The sequence below is a fragment of the Gigantopelta aegis genome, chromosome 7, assembly GCF_016097555.1.
Source record: "Gigantopelta aegis isolate Gae_Host chromosome 7, Gae_host_genome, whole genome shotgun sequence".
NCBI classification, from domain to species: domain Eukaryota; kingdom Metazoa; phylum Mollusca; class Gastropoda; order Neomphalida; family Peltospiridae; genus Gigantopelta; species Gigantopelta aegis.
Genome location: NC_054705.1, coordinates 41,599,359 through 41,615,732, shown reverse-complemented (window position 1 = coordinate 41,615,732; position 16,374 = coordinate 41,599,359). Strand labels below are relative to the sequence as shown.

Below are 16,374 nucleotides of genomic sequence, written 5' to 3'. Positions count from 1 at the left end.
AAGCTGTTGTAGCACACGCCTGTCATGAGCGCAGGTGTCGACTTTCGCCGGCTCCTCCGTCCAGGACAGGAAAGAGACAGAAGTGGGTGTAGTGGTCTTACACCTCTCCATGGATCTGTTAGAATAGGCTCTTTGTGGAAGCCGGTACCGGAATGCGAACCCAGTACTTACTAGCCTTAATGCCAATGGCATAACCACTAAACTACACTGAGGTCAGTCTGGATCAACGGCAGGACGTCGATTTTGAAGTTATTGATAAAATCTAAAAGCGACGTCCTGCTATTCTTTCTTAACTTGCAGTCGTGCCCGAGAGATCCGGCCAGGGATGGACGTGCCTGAACCTTAATTGGATATAGACAGGTGAAAAGACTTGCCCAATCCCAAATGGCAATATTTAATTGGTAATCTAAGGCAGAACAATGCATGACGCACACTAATGGGGCTTTTCGACAGGGGCTGTCTCAAAAGTAAGAAAACAGGACGGAAAGGATCTGGCCTCGGTGGTGTAATGGTTGAGGCCTCGGTGGTGTAATGCTTGAGGCCTCGGTGGTGTAATGGTTGAGACATCGGGCATACGGCTGGTAGATACTGGATTCGAACTTCGGTACCGACTCCCAACCAGAGCATGTTTAACGACAGGGGCTGTCTCATAAGTAAGAACACACGACAGAAAGAGACTTTTCTCCGGAGTTTAGTAGTTAAGCCATCGGACATAAGTCTGGCCGGTACTGGGTTCGAATCCCAGTACCGGCTCCCACCCAGAGTGAGTTTAACGACAGAGGCTGTCTCATAAGTAAGAAAACACGACAGAAAGAGACTGTACTCCAATGTATAGTAGTTAAGACATCGGGCATAATGCTGGTATGTACTGTTTTCGAATACAATACAAAATAATATACAAAACTATAGGTACAATACACAAAGTTATAATATAGGATACGAAAATATAGATACAATATAAAATAATATATAGGATATAAAAGTATTTAAGTATATACAAAGCTATATACAGAACACAAAAGGATTTGTACAATACACAATAATATACAAGCTATATAGATACAGTACACAACATAATACAAACGTATTAACACAATACACAGAATAATGATACGAGATATAATACAAATCCACGCTTTCTAAATTTACCGATTTCAAAATAATATTCATCACTTAGCTTCAGTACATTTGTAACTTCTGTACCTATACCTGTGCTATCAACAATAGAAATGTTCGTTTCTATCTCATTACATTTCCACAAAAGACCATCGCATTTTTTGTCACGGTTTATCTAATCGAAATATTATCTTTCTCCGATCAACGCGCCTGCAGACGTTAATCGAAAATCTGGTTTGTAAAGACAGCGAGCCAGGGGTGGAGCCTGCAGACCTGGTGTCTGTTATTTTGATTACCAAACTGTATACCACACCTATTACAATATTTTGTAATGTGTTGGTAACCAAACAAAGAAATCGTGCTAATACACAAACGAGGTATTACGTGACCCGGTTCGGCCCTAACCTCAATATTGGTCGAGGTGTCCCGCATTGTAAATTAAGCTTCTGTTTCGTTACGCAATCACGCGCGCCACGCCCTAATGTTTAATACATATTAATTAGGTTCAATTTATAGTTGATGGGCTTGTGTTAGACACAGAGAATGCAACCAATATGATCTGCGGTTAGATACATACCATGTATCTTATCAGGATTTGTTTCAAAACGTACCTAACGAATGCTGACTTATTTGTCTCTGTCCCTAAAAACCGTGGTGTGTGCTGTCATGTCTGTGTGAAGTGTATAATATTATATATAAAAGGTTGCTAATGGGAAAAGATAGCGGGTTCCATCTACGATTACGTCAGACTTATTTCTCCTGTTTGTGTCTCTCTTTTTACATGTCTGTCTGTCTGTATCTGTCTATCTGGGGCGGGACGTAGCCCAGTGGTAAAGCGTTCGCTTGATGCGCGGTCGGTCCTGGGTCGATCTCCGTCGGTGGGCCCATTGGGCTATTTCTCGTTCCAGCCAGTGCACCACGACTGGTATATCAAAGGCCGTGGTATGTGTTATCCTGTCTGTGGGATGGTGCATATAAAAGATCCCTTGCTGCTAATCGAAAAGTGTAGCCCATGAAGTGGCGACAGCGGGTTTCCTCTCTCAATATCTATGTGATCCGTAACCATATGTCTGACGCCATATAACCGTAAATAAAATGTGCTGAGTGCGTCGTTAAATAAAACATTTCCTTCCTATCTATCTGGGGCAGAACGTAGCCCAGTAGTAAAGCGCTCGATTGATGCGCGGTCGGTCTAAGATCGATCCCCAGTCAGTGCGCCACGACTGGTATATCAAAGGCCGTGACATTTGCCTGTAGGATGGTGCGTATAAAAGATCCCTTGCTACTAATAGAAAAATGTAGCGGGTTTCCTCTCTAAGACTATATGTCAAAAATAACAAATATTAGACATCCAATAGCCAATGTGCTCTAGTGTTGTCATTAAACAAACAAACAAAAACTATCTATATATCTGTCTGTCTGTCTGTCTGTTTATCTGTCTGTCTGTCTGTTTATCTATCTATTAATAAAACCATGATGACAGGGCCGTAGCTAGGATTTTTAGGGTTTTTTTAAATTTTTGTTAAATTTTTATTTTTATTTTATTTTATTATTTTATTTTTTTTTGGGGGGGGGGGTAGTTAATAGTCTAAAACACCATAAACGGTTAAGAAGAGAATTTTCTTTAAGTTTCTATAATTTTTTTCCCGATTTTTTTTCTGCCCTGGATAATGATGTCTTACATGTCTTTTTTTTTTTGTCTTTTTTTTCCCCGACTATTGTCCGATCCGCTTCTTATTCTCGACAAAATATAATGAATAGCCAACTTGTGAAGTAAACCAGTATATTGAGTCACGTACTACAATTAATACACTTGTATGAACCACGGGGTATACAAATGCAACGAAAATTGGGTGTAAAGAATGGAACTTTGAATCATGCCAGTATATTAAATTTCTAAGACAAACTCACTGATGCGGCAATGTGATTTTTATTATTAAATCAGAGCCATTCAAACATGTCTTTATGACGAAATATTAGCTATTAATGTATCGGAAACAAACTGAAGATGAAAGAGTGTCATTTGATCATTAATTTAAAAATGGAATTCAACGAAACGATTTGGCACGTAGTCTTAGATCCATGGGCGTATGGGGACTCTTTGATTTAGGGGGGCTGGAGGGGTTGATTTGCCCGAAATTTAACCCAGATAAAAACTGCCCGAATTTCCCCCCTGTTTTTCCCGAAGCAAGGGGCATGCTTTATCCTAGTTTATCCGGTTTATCCTAATAGCACATGTAGCACGTGCTACGTTTCCCGCGCTTCAGGGGGCCCCGCGGTAATGTGTAGATTTATTTATTTTCCACAGGTCATTTTCCCCTCTCCGCGAGGGGGTTGCAAAATATATATCCTGGGAAGGGGGTCCCGCTGTTATTTACAGGCCCCGCGGATCCTTAAACCGGCTCTGCGTAGTGTACGTTATAGGACTTGGTCCTGTTTATCAGGATAAATAATATTGCGTCCGAATTAATAAAATAATGGCCCGAAGTTACGAAACCTGTTTTCTTAAACGCAGATGTTTACGCATTGTAAAGTATGTGGTTACACGCGTGTAAGACATAAATAGGCTTTGTAAATTCGACCCAATGTCTGTCTGTCTGTCTGTCTGTCTGTCTGCCAGACTGTCATCCATCAGGAATCCATCCACCGATCCAGCCTATAGCCTAGGTTCAAGCACACTGTCCTGTAGTTAATGTTACGGCATTTTAAAATGTATGTCCAAGTTAGCCATATCCCTCCCCTCTGTCTCTGTCTCTCTCTGTTTGTCTGTCTTTCTCTCTCCATTTGTCTGTCTCTGTCTCTCTCTGTCTCTCTCCCTCTGTCTCACACACACACACACACACACACACACACACACACGCACACACATACATACACACACGCACGCACACACACACACACACACACACACACACACATACACACACAGTCAGCTGGACTCTGAACAGTGTTTCAATGGCTATATGTTAATGGTTTGTGAATATGTTCAACCGATTTGAAACTTTAAAGGGACATTCTTGAGTTTGCTGCATTGTAAGATATTTCTACGATTAAACTTACATATTAAATATATTTTCTTGTTTAGAATATCAGTGTCTCTATATTCAATGTGTTTCTGGTCGTTTTAGTATTTGTAAGAAGCCCAAACTGGATTTTGTCTTCAAATAATTTCGTACGTACACACACACACACACACACACACACACACACACACACACACACTTATACTTATATTTTATATATATATATATATATATATATATATATATATATATATATATATATATATAAAGAAATATAATATAACCTAGTACAAATAAATCAGAAACACGTTTAATATACAGCCACTAATATTATATGCACAAATATACATTTGATATGTAATTACAATTGTTAAAACGTCTCTGTTAGTCGATAACATCTTAAAAATTCACATTTGGCGGACTATGTTCAGCTTAAACCCATAATATCTGTGTTGGTATGCGATGTTTTGACCTGTTATGATATCAGACATATGTAACCATGGAAACAAGTCTAAATGTCTTTGACTCACCTGCTTATCATCTGGAGTGGCTCGAAGTACCTGTTATTATTTAAACAGAACAACTTACACGGCACGTTTACACAACTGTCTTATTCGAGTTATCCCGCAGAAACCCGTGTTGACATAAATATGTCTTGTGAACAACTCGCAGTTGTTCAAATCTATCTCTTGTATTTAAATTTTCTGTATTTTTTAAAAGTGTTTGCTGACATAATGCTGGTCCTGTTTGACAGAGAGAGGAATTTCAAGATCGTATCTTAATCGATTCAACAACATGCCAACAAAAAGAAGAAAACCCACCCAACAACAGTAGATGTGATTGGGGGAGGTGTCAAAAAGCAAGCACCACCCCTCAAAATGAAGATTAATCGTAGGGCCTAACTAATTTATTATTAACCCCGTGTATTAAAATTTAAAGACAATTCAAAATCTAGACTTTAAAATTGTAGGTTACGTTACATTAATTTTCATCATTTATTAAATAGGTCCTGTATTTTATTATTTGGATGATAAATTGTACAGTTCCTATTAGTTATCTGTACTAAAATAAAATTATAGATATGAATAAACATATATTAAAGCACTCCACCCGCCTCAAAAAAATAAACAACGAAAAAACTCACACAAACCCCCCCACCCCAAAACACACGAGAAAAGTGTAGGGTGGGATGGGTTTCGCCGCACCCCCCCCCCCCCCCCCGTTCCGCGGCACCTAAAAATAGGCACTATACATGTAGGTATAGGTAAAAAAATTGTTCTTATAAAAAATTATATTCATTTAAAATTAATTTGTAAGTGTGTGTGTGTGTGTGTGTGTGTGTGTGTGTGTGTGTGTGTGTGTGTGTGATTGTGTTTGTAATAATGACAGGAAATTTGGCTATATAATATTAAAAAATATATATTCATAATCATAATCATACTGATAAAATTATTATAGTTCAAAATGTAATTTGAATAAAACACACAATCATTGTATTTATAACTAACATTTTTACACGAGAAAGAACTCAAATCAAACAATTGCATGTATGGTATCGATGTAGCTGTTTCGAACATTATAGGAGAAGCCACGGTGACGTCACATGTTTTGATCACGTGGTACCGCGCGAGCGCTGGTAGGCAAGAAACCAGTTGACAATACTGGCATTAGTAGTAATGAACAATCGAATGTTTTTCCGTCAATTAAATCAGTGTAGACTAGTTTTGATGAATGGTATTTTGTCATGGTAATTTCATACGTTGTTGTTAGATGCACAAGTCACTGTAGTAAGGATTATGAAATTAGTTTCATCAAATACAGTGGAAGCGAAACGTTGAACAGTTAAAGCTGACAACAATCAACTTTGCCCATCCCACAACGGAGATCGTCATTTTATACAAGGTTTGTTGTATGTTATTCATTCGTAATACTAATACACGTCAGTATTTATTGAAATGAAAATTGAAAAGATAATAAAAAAAAATAATAATAAAAATAAAAGCCCCCACCAAACTGACATGGAAACAAAGATGCCCTGTGAACAGTAGGCCTACCCAGTCAATCGACAAACAACGTTTTATGTAACTTTTTGTTTGTATTGACAGATCCATTATAGTGGGTAAAACAAAAAATCTGAATATATTTTATATTGTATTATGCCATAAAATATGTAGGTGGCTGGAGTATTTATATTTTTAATTAAATAACAGGGGAGTGTGTGTGTGTGTGTGTGTACAATCAAGCATATATATATTGTTTCATATGAAAATGGTTCTGAAATATTTCCATTTATTAATTATATTATATGTTAATTATAATGTTTTACTTTTTGTATTGAAGAAGTGATCCACAGGTGTATTTGTAATGTGTAAGTTGATTTTTTAATAATAAAATAAAAGGTATAAACATTTCAGGGTGGGATATCAAATGTATTAAATCATTTGTTTGGGATTAAAAATAAGTAAATACTAATAATAAAACTGGATATTGATCCACAAGTTGGTGATAGCCACCATATTTTATTAAAAACATAAATTATGTTACATGCATTTATTATATAAGTTATCTGAATTTGTTTGCAGCAAATAAAGAAAGAAAAGGGGAGCTGATTGTATTTACAAGTATTATTGTCATCAGTGACAGATGTCAATATGTCTTCACAAATACATTTATGTGTATTCAAATATTTCCATAATATTCAATATTCACAATATAAAACTTTCATACTTATATATCATAGAAATTTACCAACTTTCTTATTTTTTTCTAGGTATCAGTGATCCCTGTTTGTGGACAAAAAGAGAACCGGCAACTCTTGGATGAAAAAATGGGCCTTTCACGATGAATTAAGGGCGTTTAAGTTTTAGGGTGAATTAAGGGATGCTAAGGAGAACACTGGTATTGGATTCAGCGATTCTTTTCTACAGTATCTCATGTTTCTGTGCATAAGAAGAATACCAGAACCTTTTTCACTGACTTTCCAAACTACCATGTGCAATATTATTGGGGCTATCCAGTATGTGATGATGACATTGATAACACTTGGATTTAATCTTTTTTTACCAGGATCTCTATTTTCTAATAAAAACAGACTTTACAAAATCAATAAAATTATATCGAGAAACAATAGACAACACATATTATTATTTTCTTTTTCTATTATCATTATAAACCAATGATCAAATGATATTTTGCATTGTGTTAATGTGTGTCTTACATTTAAACATTGTATTGTTACCATTTACAGTAATTTGTTGTTTTAACTGGTTTATTAATCAGGTTGAAAGTGATAGCCTTTGAAACTGTGCCTCTTGTCAAAGGTAACTGACACTGTTTTAGATTTGAAAGGAAGGAATCTTTTTATTTAACAATGCAATCAAGTCATTTTAATTACGGATATATAGAGTCCGACATGTTTAGGGATCACACAGATAATATTAGGGAGGAAACCTGCTGCTGTCACACAATGGATTACTCTTTCCGATTAACAATAAGGGATCTTTTATATGCATCAGCCCACAGACAGGATAATAAATAGTGTAGCCTTTGTTACACCAGTTGTAGAGCACTGGCTGGAATGAGAAATAGCCCTATAGGACCACCAACAGGAATCAATCCTAGATCGACTGCGTATTAAACTATGTCCTGGCCTGCATGGGATTAGGCGATTAAAATATTAATGGCAATTTTTATGTATATATATATATATAAAAATAATGCTACAAAATGTTCTGAAGATGTAAAGCACAAAGGTGAGGGACCAAGTAAATTAAATTTGAGATGTATCCGGTTTAAAAGGCTAAGTTCTGTACTAATATTTAAAAAGGGACGCTGTAGCTAGAGGGAGAAATGTATGTGTGGTCATGGAACATGTATGGAAACTAAATTTAGGTTCCTCCATTTTAATACAATGTGTTAATATGTATCCGATATCAACAAGTTTAAGGAATAAAAAAGGACTTGATAAAATTAATAGTTTTAAAAGTTTTTGTAAAGTTTTCTAATAAGATACTTGCTTAAATTTATTGTTCATGAAAAGCCTTACAAATGAACCAGTAGACAAGTCTGATGTGTTATATATATATATATAACTACTGTCTATATACTGTCTACTGGTTGTTCATTTGTAACAAATGTTCATATATATATATATATATATATATATATATATATATATATGTATGTGTATCTATATGTACATATATATGTATCTATATGTACATATATATGTATATGTATATATACATATATGCATATATATATATATATATATATATATGGGTTATTTAAAATTGTTTAAAGAAATAATTTCCTTTAACAAAGTGTAGGCCAATTATTTCTTTTAAACAGTTTTAAATAAAAATATAGGCTACTCGTTTTATTTTATTAGTTTTATTTGTGTGTGCGCGCGCTCGTTTGTAATGCTTTACTTGAAATATGGACCAGACGCTTTAAAAATACATGGACTAAAAATATTTATTCAGGTGAAAAGAAAAAGAAAAAAAAAGGAAGTTTGCTATAGTTTTGAACTCGGTCAATCGTCAAATTTTATGGGTGGAAAGAGTACATGTATCTCCTCCATACAGGAGCTATGTAGAATAGCGTTCCCGTGCTACAAGCGGTAATTTAAGCACGTGTTGGCCATTCTTTGCTATTCACGCTACGCTAGTTCGCTTTGTTACTAATGGCCATTATGATAGACTTCTGCCTACCAGATGCGCGCGCATGCTGATACGTGACGTCACTTCCCTAAACACATGGCTTCTCCTATTAATCGAACGGGAATTGTTACATGGTCTATCAATCTGCCCGAAACCCGACGACTTATCTGATATGCAGGTGATAGGTGTTTTTGTCTCGTTTCATTTACACCTTATACATTAATTAGATAACACACCAAAATCCAATTTCGACTCCCCATTCATTAATGATGATCCATGCCGAACCGAGAAGCGTCACGGACGTGTTTCCCTAGCGACGAGGTCAGAGGTCGCCATAGGACTGTAAACAAATCACATCCCACAACCGCTCTGTAAACCGGAAAGAGGTCTCAACGAAAAGACAGAATGTAAAATGCGTTTGCATATCGGTGTTTTTTCTGTGACAAATACTGGAAAAGTAAGATGACAACTGCTACTATGTCAACGCAGTCTGTTGAAACGAAGAATTTAGAACAGGCTAAACATTTCAATTTCTACAGAAATGGTGACAGGTATTTTCCCGGACGCCGTTACACGTGGAATAGGCGAGCCGTGCGAACTTTTGAAGCGTTTCTCGGAGAAGTCACACACTGTGTCAAGCTTCAAACTGGAGCTGTGCGGAAATTATACACACCCAATGGAGGCCACAGGGTTAAAGATTTGTCCAGCATGCAAGATGGAGGGTCGTATGTGGCAGCAGGTCAAGATTCGTTTAAACCCCTCGAGTGAGTATTTTCACTAGCTGTCAGGGGTTGAAAATTTCCTGTTTTTGAAGCCACCATATCCCGTGATCTGTAGGCGACACTGCCGGGGTGTGGGTAGTACCCTCATTTCACTTTTTTTTTTTTTTTTTTTAGAAAGTAGAATTCATGATAACCTTTGCCCTTTATTGCATTCAGATTTTATTGCTGTATTTACTAATTTAGGTCTACACACAACAAACCTTCTTTGAGGAAAACCCACGCTCTACCCGTCCAGGCCCCCCCCCCCCCACCCCCGCCACCCCACCCCCATCCTGAAAACCTCGTTTAATGCAGTCCTTTACATTAAGTTTTCTTTCTAGGAGCCAGATGTTTCCTACTTCTATTTTTATATAGATAGTATGAAATGTTTTAATCAGCAAATGAAAAAAAAATTGTTGCATGTTTATGACCGAATTGGTCTCAATGTAGGCCCTAGAGGGCTGATTTAATGTTAACTGAAAAAGAAAACATAATATGTATATTTGGTATCATTATTAAACTATAAAATACACTTTATTTAAAACTAAATTAGTGTTATTATATCACCATGACAACTAATGACTTAACATTTAATTTATATCACCATGATTTAATCTGTCATTCGGAAATTGCCAAATGCAAGTTAACTGCCTTTAATTTGGCAAATGCATTTCATTATGAAATCACCAGGAAACTAATTTTAAAATGCAATTTATAAATAAAATTCCTTAAAAAAGTCATAATTTTGTTATATTTTGTTTGACTAAATGAAACAACTTTGATGACATATTTTGTGACCAAATTTGCCAGATAACTACCATAATTTAATTATTTGGGTCCAGCTTAAATCTTATATCACCATAAAATAACAACATGAAATGGTATTTTCTTAAGATTTTAGAACAAAACATGTTTCTGTACATTGCTTGGTTCCTATGGTGACCAGAATCCTATCCAAAAAGTTTTTAAAAATATGAAAGCTAAAATTAATTTATCTTTTTTTTCATTTTTTTTCATTTGAGTGTGGTATGAATTAAAAATTATATTAAAAATTGTATTTTTGAATGTTTAAAAAAAAATACTTAGCACACTTTTGAGACTTATATACATCACTCACCCGATACTTTCAGAGGTAATGGATTGTGAGTGCTTTAATAGTCTTATACAGACCTGTACACAGGGAGCAGGGGTGTGTGTGTGTGCGATGGGTGCGTATACCCCCCACCCCACCCCGAAATTACCAAAGGTCCAAATATTTTCTATCAAATTTAGATAATGTTGTGTAAACATTTTTTACATTTTTTGTTTTTTTTTGCTTCAATTACAGTTTAAAAGAAATTAAGTTTTAGACATTGTTGGTCCCATCACAAGGAATTCGCATTCCCCAACCATTAAAAATCTCCCCAACCATTAAAAATCCTGCGTACGGGCCTGTTATATATTCAAGATTAAAAATATTGTTACTGTCAGTACCGTAATATTTTCTTCGCACCCCCAAAATTACCAAAAGGTCCAAATGTTTTCTATCAAATTTAGATAACATTGCATAAACATTAAAACTAAATTTAATTTTTTTAGCGCTTTAAATAGAGTCTAAAATAAATTGAGTCTTAGCCACTGTTGGTCCCATCACAAGGAATTCGCATTCCAACCATTAAAAATCCTGTGTACAGGCCTGTTATATTCAAGATTAAAAATATTGTTACTGTACGTTAGTACATGTACCTTAATATTTTCTTCAATATCTTATTTAACACGCAGTTTATTTTATGTTGTTTGTCCTGTCCTACCGGAAGAATATTATTGATTCGTACAGCGGCCATTCACCAACTATAGCCACAGGTTTCTTCGTCCTTTACCGATAATCCTCGGTGAATTATTTATGGCAGATTAATTGGTTCATATGTCTTTATCCAATTACTGCTAGTGGTTTTATTGTTTGCTCTCGTGATATAATTAAATTACGTCGAGAGGGATTAATATTCATATATTACAGAATAATTTGTTTACACTGACCCCGATTTTTACAGCAGGTGTGATAATGTGACCTAGACATATTAGTGGTGTTCCAGTCATCAGTTATAATCGGAGGAAAATATCAGTTGTGTTCTGACGATTTCTCGTTCCAGCCAGGGATGGTGCATATAAAAGATCCCTTGCAACTAATAAAAAAAAATGTAGCTGGTTTCCTTTCTAAGACTGTATGTAAAAATTACCAATTGTTTGACATCCAGTAGCCAATGATTAATATCTCGCTCCAGCCATTGCACCACGACTGGTACATCAAAGGCCGTGGTATGTGCTATCCTGTCTATGGGATGGTGCATATAAAAGATCCCTTGCTGCTAATTGAAAAAGAGTAGCGCATGAAGTGGCGACAGCGGGTTTCCTCTCTCAATAACTGTGTGGTCCTTAACCATATGTCAAACGCCATATAACCGTAAATAAGTGCGTTGTTAAATAAAACATTTCCTTCCTTCTTCCTGACGAAGTGATGATCGATGTTGAAAGTTCATAATCAATTGTGGCGGATAACATTAACTGTAAAATTATTCTGGATGTAGCAGGCCTTATATGATTTAAAATATGAAGAAAGAAAAAGTTAAAGTAAAAAAGGTGGGCTAAAAACAGCTTTTTAAGTTGTAGGCGGGTTATTTTTAATTGACTGAGAACAAGTGGGTCTCCTTAAAAGTGTGTTGTTTCAAAGCAGGACATATTTCTTATGACATGCTATTAAAAACAAAATAACAGCAGGCCATATATTCCATTGGGCTATTTCTTGTTCCAGCCAGTGCACCACCACTGGTATATATCAAAGGCCATGGTATGTGTTATCCTTTCTGTGGAATGGTGCATATAAAAGATCCCTTGCTATTAATGGAAAAATTTAACAGGTTTCCTATCTATTTCAAAATTACCAAATGTTTGTCATCCAATAACAGATGATTAATAAATTAATGTACTCTAGTGGTGTTGTTAAACAAAACAAACAAACTTTCTCTTCCTTTTGGTGGGCTAAATTTCTAGTTCCAGCCAGTGTTCCACGACTGGTGTAACAATGGCTGTGATATGTACAATCCTGTCTGTGGGATGGTGCATATAAAAGATCCCTTGCTGCTAATCAAAAACAGTAGCCCATGAAGTGGCGACAACGGGTTTCCTCTCTCAATATCTGTGTGGTGCTAAACCATATGTCTGATGCCATATATAGCCATAAATAAAATGTGTTGAGTGCATCATTAAATAAAACATTTTCCTTCCTTCACATCTGAGATGAGTGATTGTAATTATATAGTACGATACATGCAGACCGTAATGTCTTCTTGGAAGTATTTTTTATTGTCCACCTAAAAATATGGTAACAGCACACTTCCTGCTAGTTGTTTGATTTAACCCCAGCCGGCCCCAATATCATTAAAATGATTCAGTCATTGTTCATTGTGTGTTATTCAAAACTTCTGTTTGACAATGTCATGAATATGTGCAAGCTTTGCCGAAGGTTTTTCCTGTAGAACACAACTCACTTGCTTGGAGCTTAAATATGAGGAGAATTATTTATCAACTTGCATGATATTTTCAAACGTGAAGGACTAGCTGTGAAAATATTCTTATCTTTTTTTTCTTCTAATATTTATTAACTATGAAAAAATTGCCATGGTGGAACTCTGATTATCATTGCATTTACTGATATATATATAGAGATTATTACCAGAGTGTTTTTCGGTATCGTCAATATCACCAGAGGCTCGCATAATACAATTTTTATTCCTAATACCATGTATATGATATTGACGATAACGAAACACACAAGGGTAATAATCTCTTTATCATATAATCTCAAGCTTAATACAACATGTTTTGGTAAACTGTACACACAACTTTAATTCCAGTCCACGATTACTAGATATTCAAATGATGTAAGAATATGTGGTGCAGTGTTTTTTTTATGGAAATGACGTCAAACTCGAATGATGTACTGTCTTTACATCAAAATAAACTAGTGCATAATTTTTTTTTTTAATTTTCTGAATGCTGGACAGCTTTCAGTGTAAAATTGCTAGCGAAATGTTTTTATTTGATGACTATGAATGCATAGTCGTCAATTATGGAGTGTCACCCTAGTACGTTTGCATAAATGTCAGTAAACCTAGTGCCATGACCTTGATTAATTTACATCTAATTTGCAAAATTATCAAATTCTTAAATATAAATACAGTGAAACCCCTATAAACTGGACACCCTTGGGACCAAGTAAAAAGCCAGGTTATAGAGGTATGTGGTTTAGAGAGGTTCTCTTCTGCACAGATATTTAAAAAGGGACTATGAAAAACTTCCGGTTTTGAGGGAATTTCGGTTTATAGGGGTCTGGTTTTGATAGATTTCACTGCAGATACAAATTTGGCTCGTGCCACCCACTTGGAACTGCCCATCATGGCTAGCTCTGGCACTCGCCAAATCCACCAATTGCAAATTTCAAAAACAATTGGCAAATTTTATTTTAATTTGGCAATTGAATAATTTCATGTCAAAAATATATGTCTGCTGACGCAGAACTACCCCGCTAGCCTACCCCTCCACGAAAGATTGTGCCCCCCACCTTACTTTAGATGTGGTTCCTATATGCCTGTAAATATGTACTATATGTATGGCAATCAGCCAGTGGTTTGTCAATCAACCTGGCCTGTTCGTAAGTTCCGCTTTACTATGTTTTGGAGGATTGTCACACAGAAGAGGTCAAGAAATACTGCTTTAGAGCTCTTACAAAATTATATGGCTTGGGATATTGGGTTTTTAATGCAGCAATTTTAATAAATATCCATAACTCTTAATAATAAAATTAAATGCACTACTTTACTTTTTCTTTGTACCTATAGCTTCAGATGTTTTTTTTTGGTGGTTTTCTTTTAACATAGACACTTGTATATAAAATATTTATTTCAATATTTCCTTATTATTAGTATCCTACTGGCCCAACCGAAGGGGACTTTAGTTTTTAACTCCGTCCGTCTGTTAGTCCATCCGTCTGTCTGTCTGTTTATAGCTTTATCATGTATTGTTACAGATAAAGTTTTCCCCATTTTTGATAGAGCTATATGGCCCTTGAACTTAGGAGATAAGAAATTTGTTTTCCGGATGGGTGTTTTCCCACAATGCCTTGACATATTGAACAGAAATTTTGTGTATACTGGTAGCTTTATTATGTCCTGTTGCAGACCAAGTTTCACTTTCATGGCAGTACATTTACCCATTTTTCAGAGAATTATGACCCTTGAATTTAGTGCGATTGTTGGACATTCCTGAGTTTGCTGCAATGTTTAAGATGTTATCGACTAACAGAGAGTTTTTAACGATTGTAATTAAGTATCAAATATATTTTTCTGCATAAAATATTAGTGGCGGTATATTAAACATGTTTCTCATCATTCTAATATTTGTACTGGGTTAAATTTAATTTTATTTCATAAATCCAGTTTGGGCTTCTTACAAATATTAAGACGATCAGAAACACATTGAATATACAGACACAGAAAAGAAAAACAAATATATTTCTTAATTTTTTTTTTTAAACACTATATAAAAATATATTTAATATGTAAGTTTAATCATAGAAATATTTTATTAGTCGGAAACATCTTACAATGCAGCAAACTCGGGAATGTCCCTTTAAGCAGTACTCTCAGAATGTTTGTTTTAAACCTCAAACCTTGTCTTGTTTATTGTCTATTTTAAAGCAGGGGTCTAATTTTTTTAATACTTTTTTTTTGGAGGGGGGTCTCAGCAAGTGTTTGTTTCAGTTTAATAACTGAAATAAGGACACCAAGTCAAGTTGGAGGGACACCAAGGCAAACACTTCCTTCAAAAGAGGTGCACAAAAGCAATTGGGGATTCTAGAATGTTTATCAAATCCACTAGCCATGGGATCAGTGATTTAAAAATTTACTAGCCACCATTAAAATTTCACTATATAGCCCTACTTTACTTTTAAGTTAAAACAATTTTACTAAATAATAGTAATAATCAGATATGTCACCTAAAGAGGGAAATAGAGCTTATAAACACTAACATTGGGAGTTGGGTTGGGTCAGTATATTTATATATACAAAATACACTTAACTGCTACATTTGACACAAAAAACGTCACTAGCCATCGGGCATGGCAATTGTAGTTATTTACTAGCCCAACATTGAATATCACTAGCCATGGCAGTGGGGCTACCATAATCAAGAAGCCCTGTTCAGCCAGCAAATGCTTCGCTAACATTCATGAACTATTTTAATTAGTTCAAAACATGGACATTTAGTTTACTGCGAAGAGCATAAACCAGTCTAGCAGACATTTTTTGACTTGGTCTGGCTGAACGCTTGTAAAATAGTGGTTGATTCCATGAATCTCTATCTAGTACCTCGTCAGTAGGACAGCCACTCCCGAGGAAATCCTTTACTGGAGATTTCATTCTTCTTACACTGCCACAAAGAGGACTGCCTCTCCCAGACTAGTTTACTAACTCAAAGCTAGCCCTTTATTATAGATTAAAACTCGACTCCATATCCGTTACTTCTTAGAAACATGTGCATTTTTTAAAATATGAAAAATGCATTTTGTGATGTTAAAAACACCAGGATGACCAGAAACACTTCAGTTGTATGGAAATGGATAATCAAAACAATAAAATCTGAAGTATAATTTCAATTATCAAAAATGGCTCTAATAGTTACAAAAAATACCTTAGTGTTTAAAAACTAGGGTCAGTCACTTTAATTTTTTTTTCAAAATAAAATATATTACACACAAAATTAAAGGGACATGCCCTA

At 35.4% G+C, this 16,374-nt stretch overlaps 1 protein-coding gene across 4 annotated transcripts in view; it reads left to right on the top strand.

Annotated features, from left to right (window-relative positions):
* Window positions 1-16,374, top strand: part of LOC121377344 (doublecortin domain-containing protein 2-like) — a 141,177-nt gene that overhangs the window by 33,681 nt on the left and 91,122 nt on the right. Inside the window, exon 1 of one of the 4 annotated variants that reach the window (XM_041505293.1) lies at window positions 8,935-9,564. The exons of the other annotated variants lie outside the window; for them this stretch is intronic. Coding sequence (XP_041361227.1) covers window positions 9,263-9,564 — 302 coding nt within the window. The 5' untranslated portion in view covers window positions 8,935-9,262. Of the gene's footprint in view, window positions 1-8,934; window positions 9,565-16,374 lie in introns of those variants that run through there. 4 annotated transcript variants of the gene reach the window in all.